General features: G+C 38.5%; 2 protein-coding genes across 3 annotated transcripts in view; one reads left to right on the top strand and one right to left on the bottom strand.

Annotated features, from left to right (window-relative positions):
• Window positions 1–7451, top strand: part of TSPAN2 (tetraspanin 2) — a 40322-nt gene extending 32871 nt beyond the window's left edge. For both annotated transcript variants that reach the window (XM_039841284.1, XM_039841283.1), the window contains 2 exons: window positions 4183–4266; window positions 6722–7451. In XM_039841284.1, coding sequence (XP_039697218.1) covers window positions 4183–4266; window positions 6722–6787 — 150 coding nt within the window. In that variant the 3' untranslated portion in view covers window positions 6788–7451. The remainder of the gene's footprint in view (window positions 1–4182; window positions 4267–6721) is intronic.
• An 8185-nt stretch (window positions 7452–15636) lies between these two features.
• TSHB (thyroid stimulating hormone subunit beta) lies at window positions 15637–19611 on the bottom strand. The gene is made up of 3 exons (XM_039841018.1): window positions 19590–19611; window positions 16432–16594; window positions 15637–15971 (listed from the first exon to the last, which is right to left on the bottom strand). Exons 2-3 carry the CDS (start codon window positions 16591–16593, stop codon window positions 15717–15719), a joined length of 417 nt encoding a protein of 138 aa, XP_039696952.1. The 5' UTR covers window position 16594; window positions 19590–19611; the 3' UTR covers window positions 15637–15716.
• Window positions 19612–23888: the final 4277 nt, after the last annotated feature.

Here is a 23888-nt window from a genome sequence, read left to right as displayed (position 1 = left end):
ATGTTAGTCCCAGCGCGTGCTGTGACTCAGCCACTGAACACGACCCGAGTCCTTCTGAGTTGGAGGAGATAAATAAGGCGCAGCTGCTGCCCGCTGGGGAGACACGGAGGGAGCCGCTACCCCACGGGGTAGCAGAGGAGCAAAGGCTCAGCCAGGACCACGGCCCGAGGGTTCACAGGAGGCCTCGGGACAACTTCTGAAGGATGAATCTTCCAGGAGCAAACAAGAGAATGAGTATCCCAGGCGGAGGGGACAGAGGCAGGAGAAGGTAGCGGGATCCAAGAAAGCCCTCGCGTCCCCAGAGACGGTCCTTTTAGGAGGACGGACCTGTTCTTGAGGGGCCTGGATACTTGTGAAGCCACAAGCTAGACTTCGCGCTGATGCTTGGGAAACCATTGAAGGTGGACCCTGGGTGGCGTTGGCTGTAGTAGCGATGTGGAGGGCCGGCGGGAAACCAACAGCTGGCAGCCGGGGAGACCGGGGGGGAGGCTGCTGTGCTCGTTGTCAGCCAAGAGACGTCAACTGACAACGAGCTGGACTGGGCGGCAGGAACGGGGAGGAGAAGGCCTTTGAGAAACTCAAATCTGCAGGACCCGGTGACCAGTTAGACGAGAGCGAAGAGGGAGGGACCCGCTGCTGGGCTTCGGGCTGGCCTGTCTGGTCTGGAGAGATGCTGGTACCATCTATTGAGCTGAGGAATAGCGGAGTACGTTTTAGAGAAAAGAAAAGCGAGCACTGTAAACAGTGTTTAACATGGTGATTTTGAGGAGCCAGTGGAATTTCCAAGTGGAAACGCCCAAGAGGCAGTTGGAAAATCTGGTTTGTGGCTCAGGAGAGAGGTTTGGGAATCTTAAAGCTGTGCGGATGGAATTTGATCCATTCGGTTTGGAAGAAAAGAAGGACGAGGATAACATTCTGCAGAACAACGACATTTAAAGATGGGCAGGGGAAGAGACGCCGAATAAGGAAACTGGGAAGAGTAGGCAGACGCGAGTCAGGAGACGCACGAGGGGGTGGGGTATGGTCACCGGGGCCAGGCGCTGCCATTGCCCATTGAGGCTGGCTCAGCATCTACCGCCACCGACCTATGCCAGGCACTGCAGATACAATGAGTGACACGGTCTCTACTCTCAAGGAGCTTGCGTTCCGATGGGAGAGGCGCGCAGAGAAGTGGGTACAGCGCTGTGACGGCGGCGTGCGCAGACGTGCGAGGCACTGTGACAGCGCGAGGGGAGCTCAGGCGGCCCGGGCCTGAGCGGTGGCGGAAGGCTGCCGGCAGCGACGATGTCTGCGCGAAGCCGGCCAGGATGTGACGTCACCGGGCGGGGCAGACCCGGCTGCAGAGGGAACATCACAGTCGACAGCAGAAAACATGATGGCATGTGTGGGGGACTGAAAGCCCAAGACATCCTGAAAAGCTGCCAGGATTGAGCATTTTAAAAAGTAGCTGGTGACTTGTCAGGGGCAGAGCAAGGACAGAACCTGAGCCGTACGAAATCAGACCGAAGGAGGGAGGGCTGTCTTTCAAATACTTTGGCTTTGGGCAAAGTACAGAAAAAGAGAATTGAAAAAGAGAGATGAAATTGGCCAAGTTTTTTTTTTTTCTTAATAATAATATATAGTGTTGGCATAAATGATGTGAAATGAGCATTTTCAGAGAAATTGGTACAAAATTTTTAGAGGTCAATGTGAGTATATAAGACTACTGGGTTAAGTATGTTCATGCCCTTTGATCCAGAAATTTCACTTCTCAAATTTATTTTATGGAAAAGAAATCAGAGCTGTGGACAGATTTTCATGCAGTGGTATTCATAAGAACAAAATCCTGGACAGTCCATTAATAGGTAACGATAGGAATTGTCTTAATAAAGTATGTACTATCATATGACAAAGCATTTTACAGCCATTAAGAGTCACGATTTCAAAGAATTTTTAATGAAAGAAGATAGTTTTAAAGTTTATTGTTAAGTTTCAAAAGCACACCGTTTTATATAGAGAATGGACTAAGTGTGTGAGCGTCTTTGTGTTAAGAATACGCTGACAATGTCAGTGATTATCTTTAGTCGTAGTACAAATGTTTCTTATTTTTTTAACATCTATTTTCCAAATTTCAACAATAAGCACATATTCCTTTTATAACTAAATAAATCAATACATGTTTTGTTTTTCACAGAAAGAAGTTGGCTGTGAAAGAAAGGAGGGGTGTGGGTGGAGCCAGAGGGGCACAGGATGAGAGGGATGTTTTGTTTTAGACTGAAGAACGTGAGCATGGCGCTGTATGATGAGTGGAAACGTCCGCAGAGAAGGAGAGGCTGAGCGTACAGGAAGGAGAGGAGGTAACTGACAGCACAGGCTTCCTGAGGAGCTGAGAGGGAATGAGATCCAGAGCCAGCAAAGGGGTCACCTCTCAACGGAGAAGGGCACTTCTCATTTTAACAGAGAGGAGAAAGAAGGAAGGGCGAAGTAGCGGAAAGGAAGGAAGGAAGGGAAGGAAGGAAGGAAGGAAGGAAGGAAGGAAGGAAGGAAGGAAGGAGAGGTGCTGTCTGGTTCACTGCGCACACTCATTACCTACGACAGTGCCTGGCATTGAGTGAATGGAGCATATAAGTTTATAGGTGAAGGAGGGGAAGATTGGAAGCATTTCTATGGGTTGACTCTCATTTTCTTAAGTAAGAAACTGCCTAGAGCAGTGGCTCTCAAACTTTTACATTTAATTATTTTTTGTGAGTCTGTGTCCTTATCTAAACTGTGAGCTCCCTAAGGGCAAAAGAAACTGTGTCTTATTATCCCCATATCCACCACACCATTTCAGTAACTGGTGCAAGGTAGATGCTCAAGAAGTGTTTGTTGAATGAATGAATGAATGAATGAAAGATGAATGAATAGAGGGTGATGGAGACATGAGGGTAGTGGTAAGGGTTTCATAGAGCTTATGTGGGTATCAGAGGGAGCTGACCAGTGGTAAGCTAGCCTAGGCACACGGTTGGATTGAGAGCCAATCTCTGTATTTAAGATACATGAATAGACCCTAGAAAAACTAATTAAGATTGCAAGCAATCTGTTCTCCTCCCTGTTCAAATGTTCCCCAATCCATGAAGGTCTTGGAACCTACCCTGCACATGGGACACAGATGAAAGGATGGGGACCCACCCAGTCCAGCCACCGTGGAAGAACATGGTCCTTAGCTCCCAATACTTGGCTTTCCTTTGTTTAACTTCAACCTGTACAGACTTTTTATCTTCTTACTAGATAATGCCTACCTTGCATAGTAAATTGGATCAAGTATGTAAAAAATCTTTTAAACTATAAATAACAACATGAAAGCAAAGGGATATTTTACTTATTTCAGTTCACTGTACGTAAGAAGAGGCCCCAACTTTTTTAATGTCTCAGGTTCCAGAATAGCTTCCTCTCGCCAGATTTCAGGACTCTGAAGTAACCATTGGCCTAAATAGGAAAATTCCACCAAAAGGAGAGGATTGTATTTTTTTTCCCTCAAACTACATTTTTTGCCTTAAGGTTGTCAAAATGATGCTGTGTAAGAGGAATGGTTTAAACCCAAGCAGAAGTTGACATGGATTAACTCTCACAGGATGACTGTAGAGTTAGGGTGATGATCACACAGTCATACCCTGTATCCACGCTTCCATTCTCCACGGTTTCAGTTACTCACGGCCAACCATGGTCCAAAAATGTGAAATGGAAAATCGCAGAAATAAACCAATTCATAAGTTTTAAACTGCACACCCTTCTGAGTAGCATGATGAAATCTCGTGCTGTCCCAGTCTGTCCTACGTGGTTTGTGAATTGTCCGTTTGTCCAGCTCATTCACTGTACACGCGACCTGTCCTTCAGTCACCTGGTAGCCCTCTTGGTTATCAGATCAACTGTTGCAGTGTCCCAGCACTTGTGTTCAGTTGCCCCTCATTTTACTCAACAGTAGCCCCAAAGCACAAGGGTAGTGCTGCTGGCCATTCGGATATGCCAAAGAGAAATTTTTCACTTACAGTGCTTCCTGTAAGTGAAAAAGGTACTTATGTATAGGACAAACATAATGTGTATAGGGTTCAGTACCATTCACAGTTTCAGGCATCCCCTGGGGGTCTTGGAACATATCCCCCACAGATGAGGGGACCACTGTACTATCAGCTGTTATTCCTGACTTTTTTTTTTCCAAAACAGAATTGTATTGATGAAATCGAGACCATAATCAGTGTGAAGCTCCAGCTCATCGGAATTGTCGGTATTGGAATTGCAGGTCTTACGGTGAGAGAGTTCCAGAACATCCTTTTTTTCCCCTCTAAGAAGCCTTGAACCTTTGCATCTTATTTCTCCTCAAGCATGATGGCAGTATCTTAGAGATTTCGCCTAAAAGACAAAGGCATTCGTTAACAGGACATTGAAGAACGAAGTTAATTAGATACATTAATACTTAGTTCTCTAAAATATGATAATATTTTCAACTTTAACGTAATGATGACCTCGAGTTTATCATTGCAATAACGTTCCGTTTCAAAGCCACCAAGTTTAAGTTAGACAAGTGATTTGCAATTCTGTTCTCTTCCTACTGTTAGAAATTTAAAACATCATACCTGGTGAATTTCTCTCACCTGTGATTTGCAGAGGCAGCACAGTATAGTGTAATGCGTGAGCTTTGGCCTCACACTACTTGGATTCAGCTCCTAGCTTCACCACTTACGAGCCCTGGGGCCGTGGGAAAGCTTCTTAATTTCTCTATGCGTCAACTCCTTCACCTGTAAAATGAGGGTTTTAATGTACCAAACTCGTAAGATTATTGTAAAGACTAAATGGGATAATACATATGAAGTTAAAAATTAATTCAGATAAAGTATCTGGAACATAGCATTCAGTAAAAGCTCTATGTATAATCTGTGTGTTCCCCAACCTAGAACCCAGGCACAAGAATTGATAGAGGCAAGAGGGCCTGGTAGGAGCAGCGAGCAAATGACATGAAGAGGGCGTGAGGGTCCCCATGACTGAGGTCTTTGTGTGACCTTTTCAGAGGTTGGATTTCATCCTTAAAGTAGAGAGAGGGGAGCCATCGAGGGCTGGAGGACTTGCGGTAGAGCGTGGAGGCAAAGTTGGAGGGAAGCAAGATTAGAGTCAGGTAGGGCCAGTAAAGAGGCGATTTCCATTGTCCAGGAGGTGAGTGATAATAGCTACTGCTGAGATAGTACTTAACCTCTGGCCCTCTATATAGACTAATTCATGGCCCAAGCTAAGGCAGAGGCAATGGGAATTACAAGAAAATCAATGAGTTGGCAGTTCTCGGGGGACACACAAGAGCCTCTTTCCTCTTTTCTGTATCTAGAGCACAGAGAGATGGGGCAGTGGGTGAAAATACTATGCTGAGGACCTCCCAATCCAGGGACACCTCTCAGGTCATCCCCACCCACTCTGGGGCTAGCCAGATCACCATTCTGAGACAGAAGATTTGAAAACATTCTGTCTAGAAGTATCAGATAGCTCTTCCTCACAATTCTATAATCTCCATGAATGAGCATCCTAGAAGTGGTCACCTCTGACTATGACAGTGGCAGGATAAGGCTGAAAAGCTTCTTTCTGAGGAGATCCCTTTAGAGTACAGCCCGGATGAAGTAGGGGTTGCATCCCACCTTACAGCCACAGGGAATGCCCTCTGTTGGCCATCTTGAATCAGCACCCCAGAGTTTTGTCTTTTAATTCTTTTCTTCAAAAAGGGTAAGAGTTTCACAGGGTAATCAGTTAGCTAAGTGTCCATTAGGTGTCTCCCCTGCTACACACTGGTACCGAGTTCTGTCAGCCAGAAGCTTGGAGCCCAGATCCTGCCTCCTCCCTTACCTAAGTCTACCTCTTCCCTTCCGAAATAACTGATAAATACATGTCTTCCTTAATTTAGCATTTATAAATCCTAGTCTGCTGTAGAATAGGATTGAAGAGAGAACTAGAGAGTTATGGTACTGGTACAAATAAGCATCGACAGTAGTTTATAAACATCGTGCCCACAGATAGCATTCCACAGGCTCTGCAAAATTGTAGGGGAAATGATTGCAGACGAGAGGATCTTTTGGCATCCTTCTATTCAGACCGTATAAGTGGCTATTGCTTTTGCCAACTATGGCTTCTCAAAAAAGTTTCTAAGAGGTAGAAGAACATCAGTAATATCATAGTTCGAGCATGTCGGTTTATGCGTTAGTAACACTATTGAGTTGAATAGGGAAGCACTGTTTATACCTAAAAATGGACTGGAATGAAGAGATGCTCCACTTTTTAATATGTGGTCACTGTTGCGAAAAATCCAAAGCTTTTCCAACAATAGAAAACTATTTAGAACCCAAGGGTATTTAAACAACTAATGGTTATAAACACTTTTCAAAGTGAATATTTAAAAGATCTGAGATTAACCTGAAATGTAAAATTCCAAAACCAGTAGTGTATTATTAGTCTTTTACAATTATTAAGAACTGTGCTATAAGCTATAAATAGAACCCTTCTCTTAAAGCAGAGCCTTGTTATTTTTTAACAATAAAATTGGAATGTGTTTTAAGCAGAGTTAATATGGAAGTCTTTAACCAGTAGCCATAATTAAGTAGCCCATATAAAAATGCCAGTACTCATTGACTATAATTATGTGTAAAGTTAGACACACAGGCTGTTTACTGACCTTCTAATCAATTTTTATCGTTTGAAAATCATTAATAAGTGCTTCCTTCTGTTTCAGATCTTTGGCATGATATTCAGCATGGTCCTTTGCTGCGCAATACGAAACTCACGAGATGTGATATGAAGCTACTTCTATGAAAATTGCAATCTAGAATTTTCATGGAAATGTCACAGGAGCTATCTGCCGGCTCATTTTTAATATTCGAAGGACATTAGGACCTAAAATAATTTGCTGTCGATTGTACATTTGCACATGTATGTATGTTTGGCTCATTCCTGGTTTACCCCTCAAGTGAATGCCTATGTGTATTGTCTGAGAGTGAGCGCATATTCACGTGTGGTCTGCATGCCTCTGGCATACGCATCACGCAGGATGAAACTGGTTTGCCGGGTAGGGATTCCTGATTTTCATTATGTGAAAGGAATGACATATTTAACTCTCAGAAAAAAAAAATGATCAAAAACTCTGATATACTTTTAAAACTTGGCTATTCAAAAGAGTGATAATGGATCAGTTTCTCAGACTCCAGCCATATAAAGTGAGATACAGAGAATTCAGGGATTTCTAGTTAACAGAAGCAATAAGCTCCTGGAATGGAGAGATCATGGCATAGTCATGTTATAAATGACTGTGTCTGAGTAGAGTGTAAGGGTTTCCTGGGATTTTTTTAATATACATACTCACCCCCAGAATACAGTAAACCACAGTTTTAGAACTAAACACATCTGTAAAACTAAATATAGCATGGAAAATCTAATTTGAATAAGTCATACTTTCCTAGTATTTTAAAAAAAAAAAAAACTCCTCTGAAAAGACATAGACAATCATGTGCCCTATAAAAGTGAGTGTTTTTAGGACCGAAAAAAAAAAAAACTTTTAAAGACTTTTTAAGGAAATATTTTTGTTCTTCTATAAAGACGTTTTAATATTGCTTTATTACTTTCCTTTTCTGACTCTGAACTACTGCAACCCTCACATCCACAAAAGGGTTCTTATCTCAAACTTCCCTGTTTCTCCAAGGGTAAGGATAGGAAGACTAAAATAAGAGATGTGGCAGTTACAAACTATGGGGAAGAGAATTTCTACTGGCACTGTACCTTCAAAATACCTCATAACTTGAGTTTACATGTTTTCCTAATTTTTTTGTATTTTTCTTATTTATTCACCTAGAGAATTCTTCTTTATAGATTAAGAACTACAGTTTCCGTCAATTTAAAATAAATAAAACAAAATCCTTCATAATTCAAATGTGACATCATGAGCATCCTTGGCCAAACCGAAATAAAGAAAAGCACCTTCTCCTGGTTGTGCGCACAGAACAGAGACAACCTAAGGGAACAAAAATACTGCCGCACACACCAGAAACCTGGTTTATTCTGTGTAAGTCCCATAAGAATAAAGCTTTCATGTTCTTTTACAGTCTTGACGCTTCATTTTAAGTATATAAACCTAAAATTAGGATTGAAATTGATGTATTTATTCATTTCTAACAACTGGGTACATTTAGTAAATTATGAAGGTTTATTTTTTTTCGTTTTTACATTTTAAAAGGCCACGTGAAAGTGAAAGTATGGGAGACTGGGGAACCCCTGAATAAGTTCGTACACCTGTGCACTAAAGAAAAGTGTGCGCTTCCAAGAAGCTTTACGAAACACAGTGGTCGAAGGCACAGCGCCGTGCGAGGGCCTCGCCCCGCGAGACCACGCTCCACGCTTCTCCTGCCACGCTGGCTGCTGCCGCCGACTTCCGAGGAAGCTTTTCTAGGGAAAAAAAAAAAGTCAAGATCGGAAGCAAGCTAAAAATTTAATTGTACACGGCTATTTAGATTCTATTAAGAACAATCACTTTATGAAATAGATGTCTGTGCCCCAGAAGTTGAGAAATATAACCTTTTAAGCAAAGAACCAAACGACCCATCTCTCCCAGTGCCTTTAGCTCATCTGTCTGCCTAAAGACGGAGAAAAGGCCCAAATGTATGCTCCGGTTTCTTGCAAGTCCGACTCATCAGTGACTCAACAATAGCGAGTTTCATTCTATATCTGAATAACAACCTTAAAGAAGGCTACAATAGTAAAAAGTGGAAGAATAATATCTGCTCCATAAATGTATTAATGTGTCACTCTAGAAGTAACTTTTCCAAAATATAAGTAAAATGAGTAAAATGAGAAAATTCCGCCTCTGAGTCAGGGTAGATTTGTATGTATCTTGAAAATATATCTTGAATTCCTATATATCTTGAATATATATCTCTTGAATACATATATATATATAAAACTTCAATATATGTGTGTGTGTGTGCTTACATGTATACATATATGTGTGCATACACACACACACACACACACACACACACACACAAATTTTTGGTTTTGTCTGTTTACCTGAACTAATCTGAAGTGAGACCGAAACATTTCCTTAAGCACCTGGAGCCAAGACACTGAATTAAAACTTCTTGATAAAATATTTTAAGTTATTTCAAATTAAATTTTCTATGTACTGAAATTGCCTCTTTGATTTATCTTAAAATCCTATTATGTCTTCATTCACACATTCCTATGACTAAAGTTACAACAACTAGTTATCCCAAACAATATGATGAAGGAAGGACATAGTGGTAACCCCTTTCCGTAGCAATTACTCCTGTGGGGTGGACTTAGAAACAACACCCTCAGCTTAGACTTTTATTGCATATAATTTTATTTCAATTAATATTGTTTTACCCAATTTATACGTCTTTCCCAGAAGACACCGGGTCCGATGCAGTCCTCTGCATAGTCGTCGATGATTGTTGCTCTCCTTGTCCCTGTGAGCAGGGCTAAGGGGTTTGGCTTGGTGACAAGGGGGCTCATGGGATGATGACAGTGAAGGAGAAAGCTTATCTTCCCTTCTGAAGTACGGTTGTCAAAGATCGAAAGGAAGAGGCGCCGTCCGCATCATGGGTAAAACATGGTTTCCATGGCCCTAAGGGCAGCGAGTGGGAATTCGGGAGGTGCACCCCGATTCTCCTGGTTCACTGCTCCCTTGACATCCCTTTGACCAGCAACCCCACATCCCCTACGCCTAGGCAGGAGCACTCGGGGGTCCTTCAAGATAGTCAATTAACTCTAATGTCTTAGTTTAGACTCATCAAAACTAAATTTGTGTATATTTTAAGAAAGACAAAAGGTTGCTGTTTTCTTTCCACGTGACTCATTATTTTTTTACTATAAAGCGTACCTGTAAGGTATCATATGTAGGTCTCCCCTGAGAGGTGAAATGACTACTCTAGAGCAAAATGTTGTTAATCATTTTGTTCATATCCTCATGACAAAGAAGGAATACATTCCAGGAACATATTTAGACTATTCAGATGGCTATCTGCTGGGGACATGGGAATCATGAAGAATAGAAGTAAGGCAAAATTCATGCTGATTTCATAAAGCTTTCAGCTAATGTGCCAGAAACCCTTCCAAACGCTTTGGTATTTATTTTGGGGATTCTTTTTCCCATATAATTTATGATGGTTTTACTTATATAAAGTAGAAGAAATATAAATTGAAAGAAATAACCAAGAAAGTGCTTAGGACACCTCATAATTAATGAATATTACCTATTGTTATAATTATGTTGACAGAGAGAGATTTTGTTAATTACCAATCAAACATACATCATGTGTAATTGAAGATACTTCAGCAAATACCTGTTTGAAAGCATTTGTTGAATTAATGAATAGCTTTTGATATATTTCCCGATTCTATTTTAATTCAAAGACTTGGTATACATAGTCCTTGCCAGACTTCCTATATTTTTATCTCGGCCTGCTCTGCCTTGTAAGATGCAACCCACTCTAATATTAGAATACTTTTCCTTTACTTTGTTTTGGGACTACTATTTCATACATTAAAAAAACTTTGTAAAAATATTGATATGCTAAGATGAACAAGACAAGTCTTTGCCCTCAAGAAGTTTAGAACAGAAAAAAAGCTGGCAAGTTTAATTACCATCAGACAAGTGCTGTGATAATCATCAACCCAGAATGGACCCATTCGACCTTGGGCAAGCTAGTCAGGGGAGAGAGTTTTCCTGAATTTTGAGGTCTCTAAACTGAATCCTGAAGAACCCATACAAATTAGCCAAGTCCAAGGTAATAAAAGGCATAGAGAAGATAAGGAGACTACTGGGGAGCAACGTGCAAGACCCCAAAACAGAGAAGGTATGGAAACACTCAACGAGGGCACGTCAGGAACCGAGGCGATGAAGGGCTCTGCTAAACGGTGCTCAGGGGTTTTATCTTTGTACAGAGGTCATCGGGGAAATTTTAAACAGAGAGTTAGAAAATCAAATTTGAACCTTTTAAAGACTACTGAGCTTCAGTATTGGAAATCTTACCAAGAAGAAGTTGACAGATGTAAGAGAAATTGAGGGAAAGAGGAGCATAGAATCATCTCCAGGTTTCTTGGGATGGAAGATGGTGGCTCACGGGAGGAAAAGCACGTTTTAGTGATCATGTAAGTTGGAGATGACTTAGGACATCCAGGAGGAAACACAAACAGCTGAGAGAAGAAGTCTGGCCTAGAACTGTAGTTTAGGAATCTGCAACATAAAAGTAGCAGTGCCCAGATCTGAAAAATCTGAGCCACTGTCATGTTTAAGACCTCTGTGAGAAATTAAAGTTAAAAAAATTAAAATCCTCTACCGAATTAAAAGCCCAAAATGATTCTTTACTCCCTATTCATTTCTTAATCTCAAACTAGAGGGTCTCTGTTAATTATCAGCATTCTTTCAGTAACTGCCATCTAAACTAGCTTTTACTGAAATGGGTATAATTCCTTAGGACATCCAAAGTTGAATTAATACAAACCTGTTTCTCATATGCTCTACATTTAACAGTGACCAAAAGGTCAATAGGACCCAGTAGGTTATCACACTACTAGCCACAAAGCTTACAGTCTTCACCCCTACAGCACCAAGCAAAGTTACAGTCGCAAAAGGAAGTACAGTCCAGAATTACGTTACTGTTGCCTGCTAACGACCATACCATAGATTTTGAGTCATTTTAGAAAAAAACGGTAGGAAAAAAAGGCATAGAAGGAGGAAATTGTTGACTTCAGCCTCGTTGGGACTGGTTATACATGCCATGGATGTATTACATTGTGAACCCAGATATGTGACCTCCACTGGCCCCAATGGGGAAGAAGTAAGGTCAGGCAAGGTCAGAATTAAATAGTGTCCTGCATGTTGGACCATTAACAAGTCACCGTTGACCTTACTGAAAACAGTTGCAAAGGAAGATAGGAGTGGAGGTCAAACTGTAGCCGGTTGAGAAGAGAATGAGAAGTGAGAAAGTAAATGGTTCACATAGGGGGCTTGCTGTGGTCTGAATGTTTGTGTCCCCCTAAAATTCATAAGTTGAAATCCTAATGCCTGATATGACGTTAGGAGGCGGGGCCTTTGGGAGATGCCCAGGCCATGAGGGCAGCATCTTCATGAATGGATTAGTGTTCTCATAAAAGAAATCCCACAGAGATCCCTTGCCCCTTCCACCACTGAGGGCACAGAGAGAAGGCGCTGGCTGTGAACCAGGAAAAAGGGCTGTCACAGAATAGGACCATGCTGTCACCATGATCTTGAGCTGCCCAGCCTTCGGAGCTGTGAGAAATAGATTCTTGTTGTTTATCAGCTACCCAGCCTGTGGCATTCTGTTATAGCAGCCAAAACTGGCTACATAGGGCTCTTTCCCAAAGAAACTGGAATAAGAATTCAAGGAGAGAGGGGCAAACAAATAGAAGGTTTACGGGGTCAGGAGAGAGTTGTTCCTTGTTTTTGCTTTTGTTTTTCTCTGCTTAGGATGAGAAGAGATTGAAGACTGCTTCACACTGAGGAGCAAAGTTCAGCAAAGAAGAGGCGAGAGCAGATGCAGAGGAAACAGTAAGAATCTAGAGAAAGTGCAGGATGGGATCGGCAGCATCTTTTGAAACTAGTAATAAAGATGCTGAATCTGTCAATACTCTGAAGTTGCAACTGTCAGAAACCCAATTCTAACTAGCTTAAGCAGAAAAGGAAAGTTATGATTTAAGAGTTAAAGTTGGCTTCAGATTATGCTCAAGTAATATCAACAGGTCTCTCTCTTCTTACTCCCGCTTGCTCCCCTCTGAGCTGGCTTTATTCTCAGGCAGGCCATCTGCAAGAGAGGACAGAGATGGCCGGCGGTCTAGGCTCACATTCTGTCAGCGTGGGAACCCTGACTTAGGCCATGTACTTCTCTTTGTCCAAAAGTTACAGCAGAAGCCCTGGGACTGACTCCTACTGAAGAGATTGGGTCACATGTCCATCCCTTAATCATCTGGCTTAGTTGAGCCTAAGTAGCATGCCCACCCTCATTAGCCCCACTCAAACCATATCTATTTCATTGAAAATAAGGGTAGAGAGAATCCCCAAAGAAATTAAGGTACAGCTACCAGAAGAGACATGGATGCAAGGCAGGCAAAAACGACAGGAGGGAGGGTAACAGAAGTAGAGGAAGTGACGCAGAGTTGTTTTAAAAGATAAGTAGGAATGAGCCAGGAGCGGTAAGAGGGTAGGGAAGAACCAGCACGGAACAATACCCTTAACCTGGAAGCTACCTCGATAAAAGAATTCTCACTGCACTCAAGACGCAGACTTGCTGCTCAAAGAGGATGGTAAGAGGGGCAATTTCTTATATAAAAGAGAACTGTTATTGCTTAAATTTTCTATCATCAGGAAGCATTATGCTATTACTTGCCACTATATCTATCCTACTACATTCACTTACTAAAGGGTTTGGCCATCAGAAGAGCAGAGATAGCTGCTGTCCTGATCCCAAGTCCATTTAGTTATGAAATAACTCTTTATATTGCAGGATCAAATGAGAAACAAGAAGGATTTAGGAAAAAAAAAAAAAAAAAAACCACTGAGTCTCAAACTTCCTCTGCCCAGAACTGACTCCTTTAAACTTTAGGCTGAATTTAAAGACCACTTTAGAAGATATCCCAAAGTTTCCATCTTTCTCTTATTACACAAGCACTGATTCTACACTTTCCCATTCCTAAGTTCTCTATTCATTCTCTGTCTTTTAAACCCAAAGAATGCCAATACCCTCCAAAACAGCATTTCCAAGAATCCAAGTTTCTGGATCCCGTTGAGGCAAATTGTTGGTCATGTCCATCCCTGAACTCTCTCCTAAAGATTTTTTGTCTTGGGCAACTCCACTTTCAAGAATAGTTTAATATAATTTATATGTGCATCTATCCCAAATGGGTTGCCATTGGTGAGAGGAAACAAGTTGTCTCTGATGGGATCTGTGGTCCATGATGGCTCTGGCCCACCTCATCCATTACGACATCTAGCCTTCTCCCCAGGCAAAGTAAGCCCGTGTAAGCCATGTCTTCTGAACTGGACTACTTACAAGGGCCTCCCTAAACCTCTCAGCCTTTCCATAGTTCGAGTCCTCGAAAATACATTTCGGGTACCATGAAAGTCATATGTGATTAGTGCCAGTTAGGTTTGAACATTAGAATTTTTATTCAATAATCAAATATCCATGTTTGATAGACAATTTTCAGAGAAGATATTATAATCCTGCAGCTTTAAGTGTCCATGTTATCAAGTAACGTGAGAACCAAAAGCCCCAGATTAATATTCGGAGACCCTGCTAAAATCAACTTCAGATATTAAGGTAAAAATCATGTAAATTCCTGATATCATATATAAACTATTCTCTCTCCATTGGCAGAGCGTGTGCTTGATACTAATCCATCTATACCACCTCACCACCCACTGGGGAACTGACAGCACACAGGCAAAATGCCCAGTTGGATGCAACCAGGATATAGCGAAGCCAACTAGCCCTGCTGACAATTGATTTTCACCCTGATGGGAACAGTTTGGATGACGAGAAATGAACAAATACAGGATAAATCATCTTTCTGAGGTCAAGTCTGCAGGGTACTAGGCCTGTCTCACTTCACATATCTGTTGAAACCAACTCTCATTAAAGAGTACCTAAGGAAGAAAGAGAAAAATAGCCACTTACCAAGCACATTTACCAGGCAACAGGGTTTCAATATTAATGAAGGTTTATATTACAATTTAGGATCATTCTACTCTATTAAATCCCTTAGCACTCTTCCCCTATCTCTATAATCTTTCAAAATCATACTAGTATTTCATGACATCGAAAGCCGAAACAACGCAAGTTGCTTTTGGTATAAATGCTGGAACCTGTCTCCTATTACTTGAAGGACTACAAAGGATTTAGACTTCTACATGTAAAACGATCGTGGCCTCTTTTCTAGGCTTTGGGGGTATAACTTTCATGAGTCAGTCAGACCACCAGAGTAATTAAATTAAAGAGAATAGTTCTTAGAATAGAACACAGTATTTAATGAGTTTTGGTAAACATTTGAACGACCAGGATAAAGTACTCTATTGCAGATTTCCCATATTCCTTACTCTCCATCTCCACTCCAGTACTTTGGAAGTTGATAATAGCAGGTTCTCCATCTATTACTCTGGGACTTTGGGTTCTCATATCACTTGATAACATGAACACTTAAAGCTGCAGGAATATAATATCCCCTCTGAAAACTATATATCAAATGCAGATAATACTTAATTCATGAGTGAAAAGTCTAGTGTTCAGACCTAATGGGTACCCTAATGCCAAGTGTTCCTTCAGCTGCAGATTACTTTACCCCTTCCTTATAGCTCTGTAGTATTCCTATGTTCGTTTTCTATGTCAAGACAAACTTCACAGCCCTCTGTTAGGGAGCTTGCTCAAGGCTGGCTTCCATTAATATTTCATGTCCCTATTCTCCATTTTACCTGCACACTGCTCTCTCATAGGGCAACCATCCTTCGTATGAGCGCGAAAGGCTTTTCCAGTCATCTTATCTTCTCAAGCCCCTAAGCTCTCTAATGCATGCACGGGTATGGGTATGGATAAAATAATACTCAAAATGTACACGATGTGTTGTGAAGTATAGTGATATGTTATTAGTTTTATTCCAGATAAACACATTTAATTGAATTGCAAATTACATTGCTATTGAAATCAGATAGAAAATCCCACCACATAGGACTTCTGTGGTTTGGTGCAGTAGTTTGTCTTGATGGCCTCATGTATACAGTCACTATAATCAGTATTACACTTGCCACACTTACAGCTTACAGCTACAGGATAGGAAAAATACGGAATAACATGGCGGGGGCATCCTGGTATTTCTACAGTCTTGTACATAAAGTCTCTATATGTACAAACATCCTGAGACAGAGCATATTTGGGGAGAAACAGCTTGCCATTGATATCCTGAGGAAAGAACAGAAAAAAGAGTGTGATCGGACTTTAAAATATATATGGATAATGGAAACAAATAAAAATTAATTCACTTATATTCCTTTGTCATAAATAGGAATGGAGGAAGATTCCCATTGGGGAATAGTCCCATTCCCCAATGCCAACTTAACACATCCTCACTGAACCCCATAGAGACAAAAGTGGCAAACATCCCCTTTTACCCCTGATCATGGGAATAATATAAGGTTTAAATAAAGTTTGGAAGTAAACTGTTATAAAATTATCTGTACCCATTATGCCAAGTAGATCCACATGATATTGTAACCTGTGCACTCAACCTCTAAGAAGCCAGTAACCATTAGATTTGGGAAATGAGGTTGTGGCTTATCTCAATTCCTCCTTTCTGGATAGAAAGGAATTGAGTCTAGGTTTATCTAATTTACAACTAAAATAAGTGAGATGAACTACATACCCGTGTCATACAATATCCAGCACAGATGGTTGTGTTGACAGAGAGGCAATAAGCACATTCTTTCCTTTCGACATGCATCATATACTCAGTTGGAATACAGAAAGACGTTGCTTGCCCAAATGCAAGGCCAAAAAGCATGGATATCAGGAAGAGAGCACTCATGCTAAACCAAAGATAAAATTAAAGAATCTGTTAGATATATCCTTTAGGACATTCAAAAGGGATATTTGGAAAGAGATAAAAATATATATATATAGTAATACCTATATAAATATATATACATACATATATGTATATTTATTGAATGCCTACTTTGTCCTAGGCCCTATATTAGGTGTTTTTGCATAGTTAATACTCTCAATAACCTTTCTTGATACACTTAGATGTGCCTGTGACCCCCAAACCCCACACATTTGTGTAAGGGCTCACATAGTGAAGATCCTGCTTACAAGTACCACTTAGCTCTATAGGGCAGTGAAGCGGCAAGCCTGAACCACTACAACAAAAAAGTGGCAGAGATACATATGTCAACTAAGTGTAAAACAATTCATTCAATGAAAATAATCCGAATCCCTGCCTCTATGATCATAACATTTAGGCTCCAGTAAGAGCTTTCTTAGAACTGTAGTTTTTTAAAAACGTTGGTTCAATAGCTTAAAAGGCCAGCAAACCAGTCATAATCAGAAAGGAAAGGCAAAGAAACCAAGGAAATGTGTAATCAAACTTCATTACCATCTCAGTGCAAATAATCTTACATATAATCTTACCCATTGCCTGACAAGGAAGACAAGATGAAGCTACGGAAATCCAGAAAAGATCAACTAAAATTACCATTGGTATTACGGAGCTAACCCAGAAATCTAGAAACCCTACCTTCTCCACTCTTAGGCTGTTATTTTAAAGCTGAAAGAAGTAAAATTGGACAAATTAAAAAATTACGTTATTCAGAAGATGTTATGAACTCATTATCTTAAAAAGATTACAGATGTGAAAAGCATAAGTTGACACAATGGGAGTAATACAGCTAAGGATGGCGGATCTACTGGGAAATAATACACATTTTGGCTACAGAGAAGACGCCAGAGGGTCCACTGTGCCTCAGGCAGAAGGAGAACATGTATCTCAATAGAGTCTGATGGGAGAGTTTGTTCAGTATCAACTGGGCATCATAATGATCTGGATAATGTTATGACATAATTATCTTAGTTCTGCTACTGAGAGTGAGTAATCAAGTTTCAGATGTTTGAATGTAAGTTGATCACTTCAAAGATTAAGATTTTTTTATCATACAAATATTGTAATGTTTGCTAGGTATATTTGGATTTTTTTTCCTTCTCAAGTATCATTGTCAGAAAAGAAAATACACATTTTAATGAAGTAGTGTTATTATCTTTGAACGCAAACTTTTTGCTTATTCTATTAAATTAATTATAATTCAATCATCAAATATGTATCAAGATTTTTCTCAAATCTGTAAGTTATATCCCAATAATATCTTTAAGCTGCATACATTAAGACCTCCATTAACTGAAATTTCATAGACTCAGTTAACCAGAATTTTGGCTTCAATTAACTTATAAGAAAAAATGAAAACTGCATTCAAGAATTTTATTTCAAGATCTCCTATGGATCTATGAGAAATCAACTAAAATATTTAATCTATCTGGTCCTTATTTCCTCATCTGCAAAACAGAAAGGGACAAGCATGCCTGATCTGTTTTTAAATTGTAGGATGAAAAAATGTTCTGGAACTTCTGTGCATTTTTTGTCATGTTCATTATGAACACTATATTTTTTTCAAAGTTCCTTTTATAAATGTGAAACTCTAAACTAACAAAAGAAAAAATTAAAAGTGCTAAATTATCAGCAAAGTAGCTGTATAACTTTGAGAATGTAAAGGAAGTAAGAATTATTTTTTCTCCTTTTTTGCAACTAGTAAAACTTCATCCACAGGATCTTTCTGGGCCTCAATTTCCTCATCTAGAAAAGGAGAGCTCAGAACCAGAAGATGATCAGGAAGGCCTTTTCAGCACAGTCATGGTTCCATGTGATAAATTAGTGTCAGACTCCTTGTCTAAAAGTTAACTGACCTAGAATTCTGCTTCCAGATTTCATTGTAATTGTGTGTAAATGAGCAACTTAATATCTTTGTTCCTTCATTTTTCTACTTGCCCCTTCCAAAATTCATAAAAAAGAATAAAACAATACACGTGAAGTACTTGGAATGCTACAGAAGACGATGCAACCGTGCGTACACGATCTGCCACGATTTTTCTTTTATCACCTGGATTCTCACCTCTGCAATGTAATTGCCTCTAAATTATTAATGAACAGCTAAACACAGAAGGCGTGACTTCAGGACCTAAATAACTTTTCCAGTGTCATAACCATATATGTCTACACTTTCAATGTTTTTCCTTATTGTAAGACAGCTTTTTTCTTTTGACTCTTATTCCTCCTTTGCTCTCTCTTTTTTCTTTCTTTTTTTTTTTTGCTCTCACTACCTTCATTCTTAAAAACCACATTTTTCTCTGCTCTGCTAATTTCCTTCACCAATCCTTTCTCTCCAAATCCCTTACTATACTATGAAAAGAATTAATTGCCCACCCTATAAACAATCCAGGAAACTTACTAAAGCAATACATTTTTCTAGAGAGCAAACTGTACTATAAGGCAGGTATGTGCTGCAGATACCACCCAAGGTAGTTTAGCTATTAAATAACTAAAATAACACAGAGTAAATTACACCTGCAGGTACTCAAAATTGAATTTAAGTTTTTCCAAAAAGATATTGTCATCAAAGATAATTATTAGTAATTAGTAAAGAGGATTTAATAAACAGATTATCCTATTGACAAAAATATTTAAACCAAAATGTAAATAGGAAAACCATGAACATCGATCAGCTTTCATCAGGGAAATGACCAGTTTTTCCTCTTCAAGTCAATGAAATTTTTTTCTTAGCCTCGTGTATGTAGTTCACTCAACTTCATTCAACATTGAACTTTTGGGGAACAATAATTAAAATTCTCAGAGCCTATCTGAACAAATTACCACTCAGCTTTTGCCATTTTTGAATAAATGCTAAAATGGTGAAAGTGAAAAAACTTAGAATAAGCACATCCCTTTCACAAAGCCTTCTCAGCATAGACACCTACCTTTCTTTGCATTGGTGAGCCGATGCTGCAACGACTCAGACGAAGAGCTCTTGGTCCATTTTATATTCTCTAGGATAATTCCTCTCTGATCTTCTTGTTTGTATAATTGCGTTTGAATTACTGCTTCCTTATCTGAAAAACGTCTATTGAAAATTCATACTGAACCCCAAATGAAAGGTGTTTAGATAAACAATTTTACAACATCTTCCTCTGGAAACTGATATTTTTGCAGCATAAATTCCCCTCTCTCCTATTTCAAAATAAAATTACCCTTTTAATAAATATTAACAAAGGATATACACAGAAGGGAAAAAATCTTATTATCTAAGTAAGACATGGGAATGAAAATTTATTTGGGGCTTGAGTGCCCCAAATTTTACCAAAGTACTCATTTAGAGATATATAAAATTATTACTCATCTACAAAGCAAAGACAACTTCTTTATGGAAATCCAGGATAACTGGCATATATGTTGCTGATTAAAACCAAAAAAGTTAATTAGTTCACATATTTTGTTGTTTTTCTTTAGATTAAAATAAATAAATAAAATTTACGTGTAAAACAATAGTCATTTAAGTGAATGACCAAATCCAATAAGATGTCAAACTGATCTGAAGTCAAATCCTGTCTCTGCCATTTACCAGCTATATGACATTGATATGCTTGAGCTCTCTCTACTTCAGTTTCTTCATCTACTTAAAGGTAACATCCTTATTTATGTAGAGCACTTAACAGTATCTGATATATAATAAATGTTCAATAAATGATAACTAATTTAAAATAATTCAACATTTATTTATTTAAGAAACATTTAGTCACAATACCTAGTACATAGTAGGCAGTCATTTTATTTGTTGAATACCTAAATGGCTAAGGGAGTACATGAATAAATAATTGTTGAATTTTTTAAAACCAACATAGTTTTCTCCATCTCCATAGTTATTAAATCAATATTACTCCTTTCAATACATTTTCCTCACTATAACAAAATATGCCAAAAGTTCAGAGAATTTCCCATTGCCCTCAGAAAAAAGTCCAAACTTTTTAGTATTGTTTACAAAGTTTTCCAAAATCTATTTTATATCTCTAGTTTCACCTTTCCCATCTCTCACATAACATATCCAAAGTAATGAAAGGAAAACTTCAAACCTACAATTGTCTACATGGCAAGATTATCATTAAAAATGGAAGGAGAGATTAAGAGTTTTCCAGGCCCACAAAAGCTAAAGGAGTTCATCGCCACTAAATCAGCCTTATAAGAGATGTCAAAGGGACTTCTTTAAGCTGAAAAGAAATGACACAAATTAATAACAAGAAAACATACAAAAGTAAAAATCTCACTGGTAAAAGTAAATGTATAGTAAAAGTAATAAATAGATCATTTATAAAGTAGGAAGGTTAAAAGACAAAAGTAGCAAAGTTAACTAAAACTAGTTAGGGGATGCATAAAATAAAAAGATGTAAATTGACATCAAAAATGTAATATGTAGCAGATGGGAGAGTGGGAGTACAAATGTAAAGTTTTGAAAGATGCTCAAATTTAAGTTGATATCAATATAAAACAAACCATTATATACATGGGATGTTACATATGAACCTCATGGTAACTACAAAGCAAAAATTATAGTAAATACATAAAAGAAAACGAAAAAGAAATAAAAACCTAATGCTAAAAAAAAAAGCCATCAAAGCACAAGAAATACAAGGGAAGAGAGAAAGAGAATAAGAAAGCAACAGAGAGAAACTACAAAAACAGCCAGAAAACAATGAACAAAATGACAATAAGTACATACCTATCAATAATTACTTTAAATATAAATGGACTAAATTCTCCAATCAAAAATATAGAATGGCTGAATGGATAAGAAACAAGACCCATCTATATGCTGGCTACAAGAGATTCATTTCAGAAAGAGAGGGGATACAGAAAGATGTTCCATGCAAATGGAAACACAAAGAAAGCTAGTGTAGTGATACTCAGACAAAATAGACTTTAAAATAAAGGCTGTAATAAAAAATGAAGAAGAGCATTACATAATGATAAAAGGGTAAATCTAGCAAGAAGATATAAACATTTATAAATATATATACACTCAATACAAAAGCACCAAAACATACAAAGCAAATATTAACAAAATCAAAGGAGAAATTGACAGCATTACAATAATAGTAGGAGACTTTAATACTGCACTTACATCAATGGATAGATCATCCAGAAAATCAGTGAGGAAACATGGGCCTTAAACGACACATTAGACCAAATGTAGATGCACTTAATAGACATACAAGGAACATTCGATCCAAAGCAGCAGATTATAAATTCTTCTCAAGTGCACATGGAACATTGTTCAGAATGTCTCATATATTAGACCAAAAAACAAGTCTCAATCAATTCAAGATGACTGAAATATATCATGCATCTTTTCCAAACACAATGGAATGAAAGCAAAAATCAATTATGAGAAAAATAACTGGAAAAAAAAAAACACACACAAAAAAAGTGAAGATTAAACAACATACTACTGAACAACCAATGGGTCATTGAAGATATCAAAGGAGAAGTTAAAAATACCTACAGACAAAGGAAAACAGAAACATAACATACTAAAATCTATGGGATGCAGCAAAGGTGGTCCAAAGAGGGCCATTCATAGCAAAACACAGGCCTATCTCATGAATTAAAAAAATCTCTAGTAAACAACCTAACTTTACAACTAAAGGAACTATAAAAAGACTAAATAAAGCCCAAAGTTAGTAGAAAAAAGGAAAGATCAGAGCAGAAAGAGACTAAAAACACAATAGAAAATATCAATAAAACTAAGAGTTCAATGTTTGAATAAATAAATAAAATTGACAAACCCTTAGCTAGATTTACCAAGAGGGAAGATTAAAATAAAATCAGAAATGAAAGAGGAGACATTACAACTGAAACCACAGAAATACAAAAGATCATAAGAGACTACTATGAACAATTAAAGGCCAAAAAATCAGACATCCTAGACAAATAAATGGCTAAATTTCCAGAAATATACAACCTTCCAAGTGTGAGTTATGAAGAAATAGAAAATCGGAATAGACTGATTACTAGTGAAAAGAAAGAATCACTAATCAAAAATCTTCCAACAAACAGGGCCACACTGGTGAATTCAACCACACATTCAAAGATTTAAAATCTACCCTTCTCAAACTCTTCCAACAAATTGACGAGCAGGGAACACTTCCAAACTCATTTTACAAGGCTGGCATTACCCTGATATTAAAACCAGACATGAATGCCATACACACACACACACAGTTACAGGCTAATATCTTTGATGAACATAGATGTAAAAATTCTCAACAAAATATTGGCAAATCAAATTCAACAATACATTAAATGAATCATACACCATGATCAAGTGGAATTTATTCCAAGGATGCAAGGATGGTTCGACATCTGCAGATTAATCAATGCTGATACACCACATCGACAAAAGGAAGGGAAAAAATCATATGATCATCTCAACAAAGGAAAAGTTTTTGAAATTTTTCAACATCCTGTTATGATAAAAACTCTCAACAAATTGGTTATAGAGAGAACATACCTCAATAATAGCCATATATGACAACCCACAGCTAACATCACACTCAATGATGAAAAGCTGAAAGCTTTTCCTCTGAGTTAAACAATAAGGATGTCCACTCTCAATACTCTTATTCAACATAGTATGGGAAGACCTAGCCGGAGAAGTTAGGCAGGAAAAAGAATAAAAAGATATCCAAATCAGGAAGGAAGCAGCAGAACTACCACTGTTTGCAGATGACATGATACTATATATAGAAAACCCTAAAGACAACAACAACAAAAAACCTGTTAGAATTAATAAATAAATTCAGTATTGTCGCAGGATACAAAGTTAATGCAAAAAAAAATCTGTGGCACTTCTATATACCAACCACAAACTATCAGAAAGAGAAATTAAGACACAATTTCATCCATTATGGCAGCCCTCAGAAAATAATACAGGCAACTTATTGTATGTCAATTATACCTCAACAAAGGTATTTTTGAAAATCCAGTAGGTAGAATTGATCTGTATCTACTTCTCTAACATCATGTCATACCACTCTCTCACTCCACCATCACTTTCTCTGTTCCCCGAACATTTTAAGCTTGTTCTTGCAACAGGGCTTTTGCATTTGTAATTCGTTCATTATGAAAACCCTTTCACCAGATCTCAAAATGGCTTCCTCATCATCACAGCTTAAAAATTATTTCCTCAGAGCAGTCTTTGACCATTAAATCTACCCTTGTCACTT

This window comes from Pteropus medius, unplaced genomic scaffold, assembly GCF_902729225.1.
Source record: "Pteropus medius unplaced genomic scaffold, Ma_sr-lr_union100, whole genome shotgun sequence".
Lineage (NCBI taxonomy): Eukaryota > Metazoa > Chordata > Mammalia > Chiroptera > Pteropodidae > Pteropus > Pteropus medius.
This window is presented reverse-complemented; position numbering and strand designations above follow the sequence as displayed.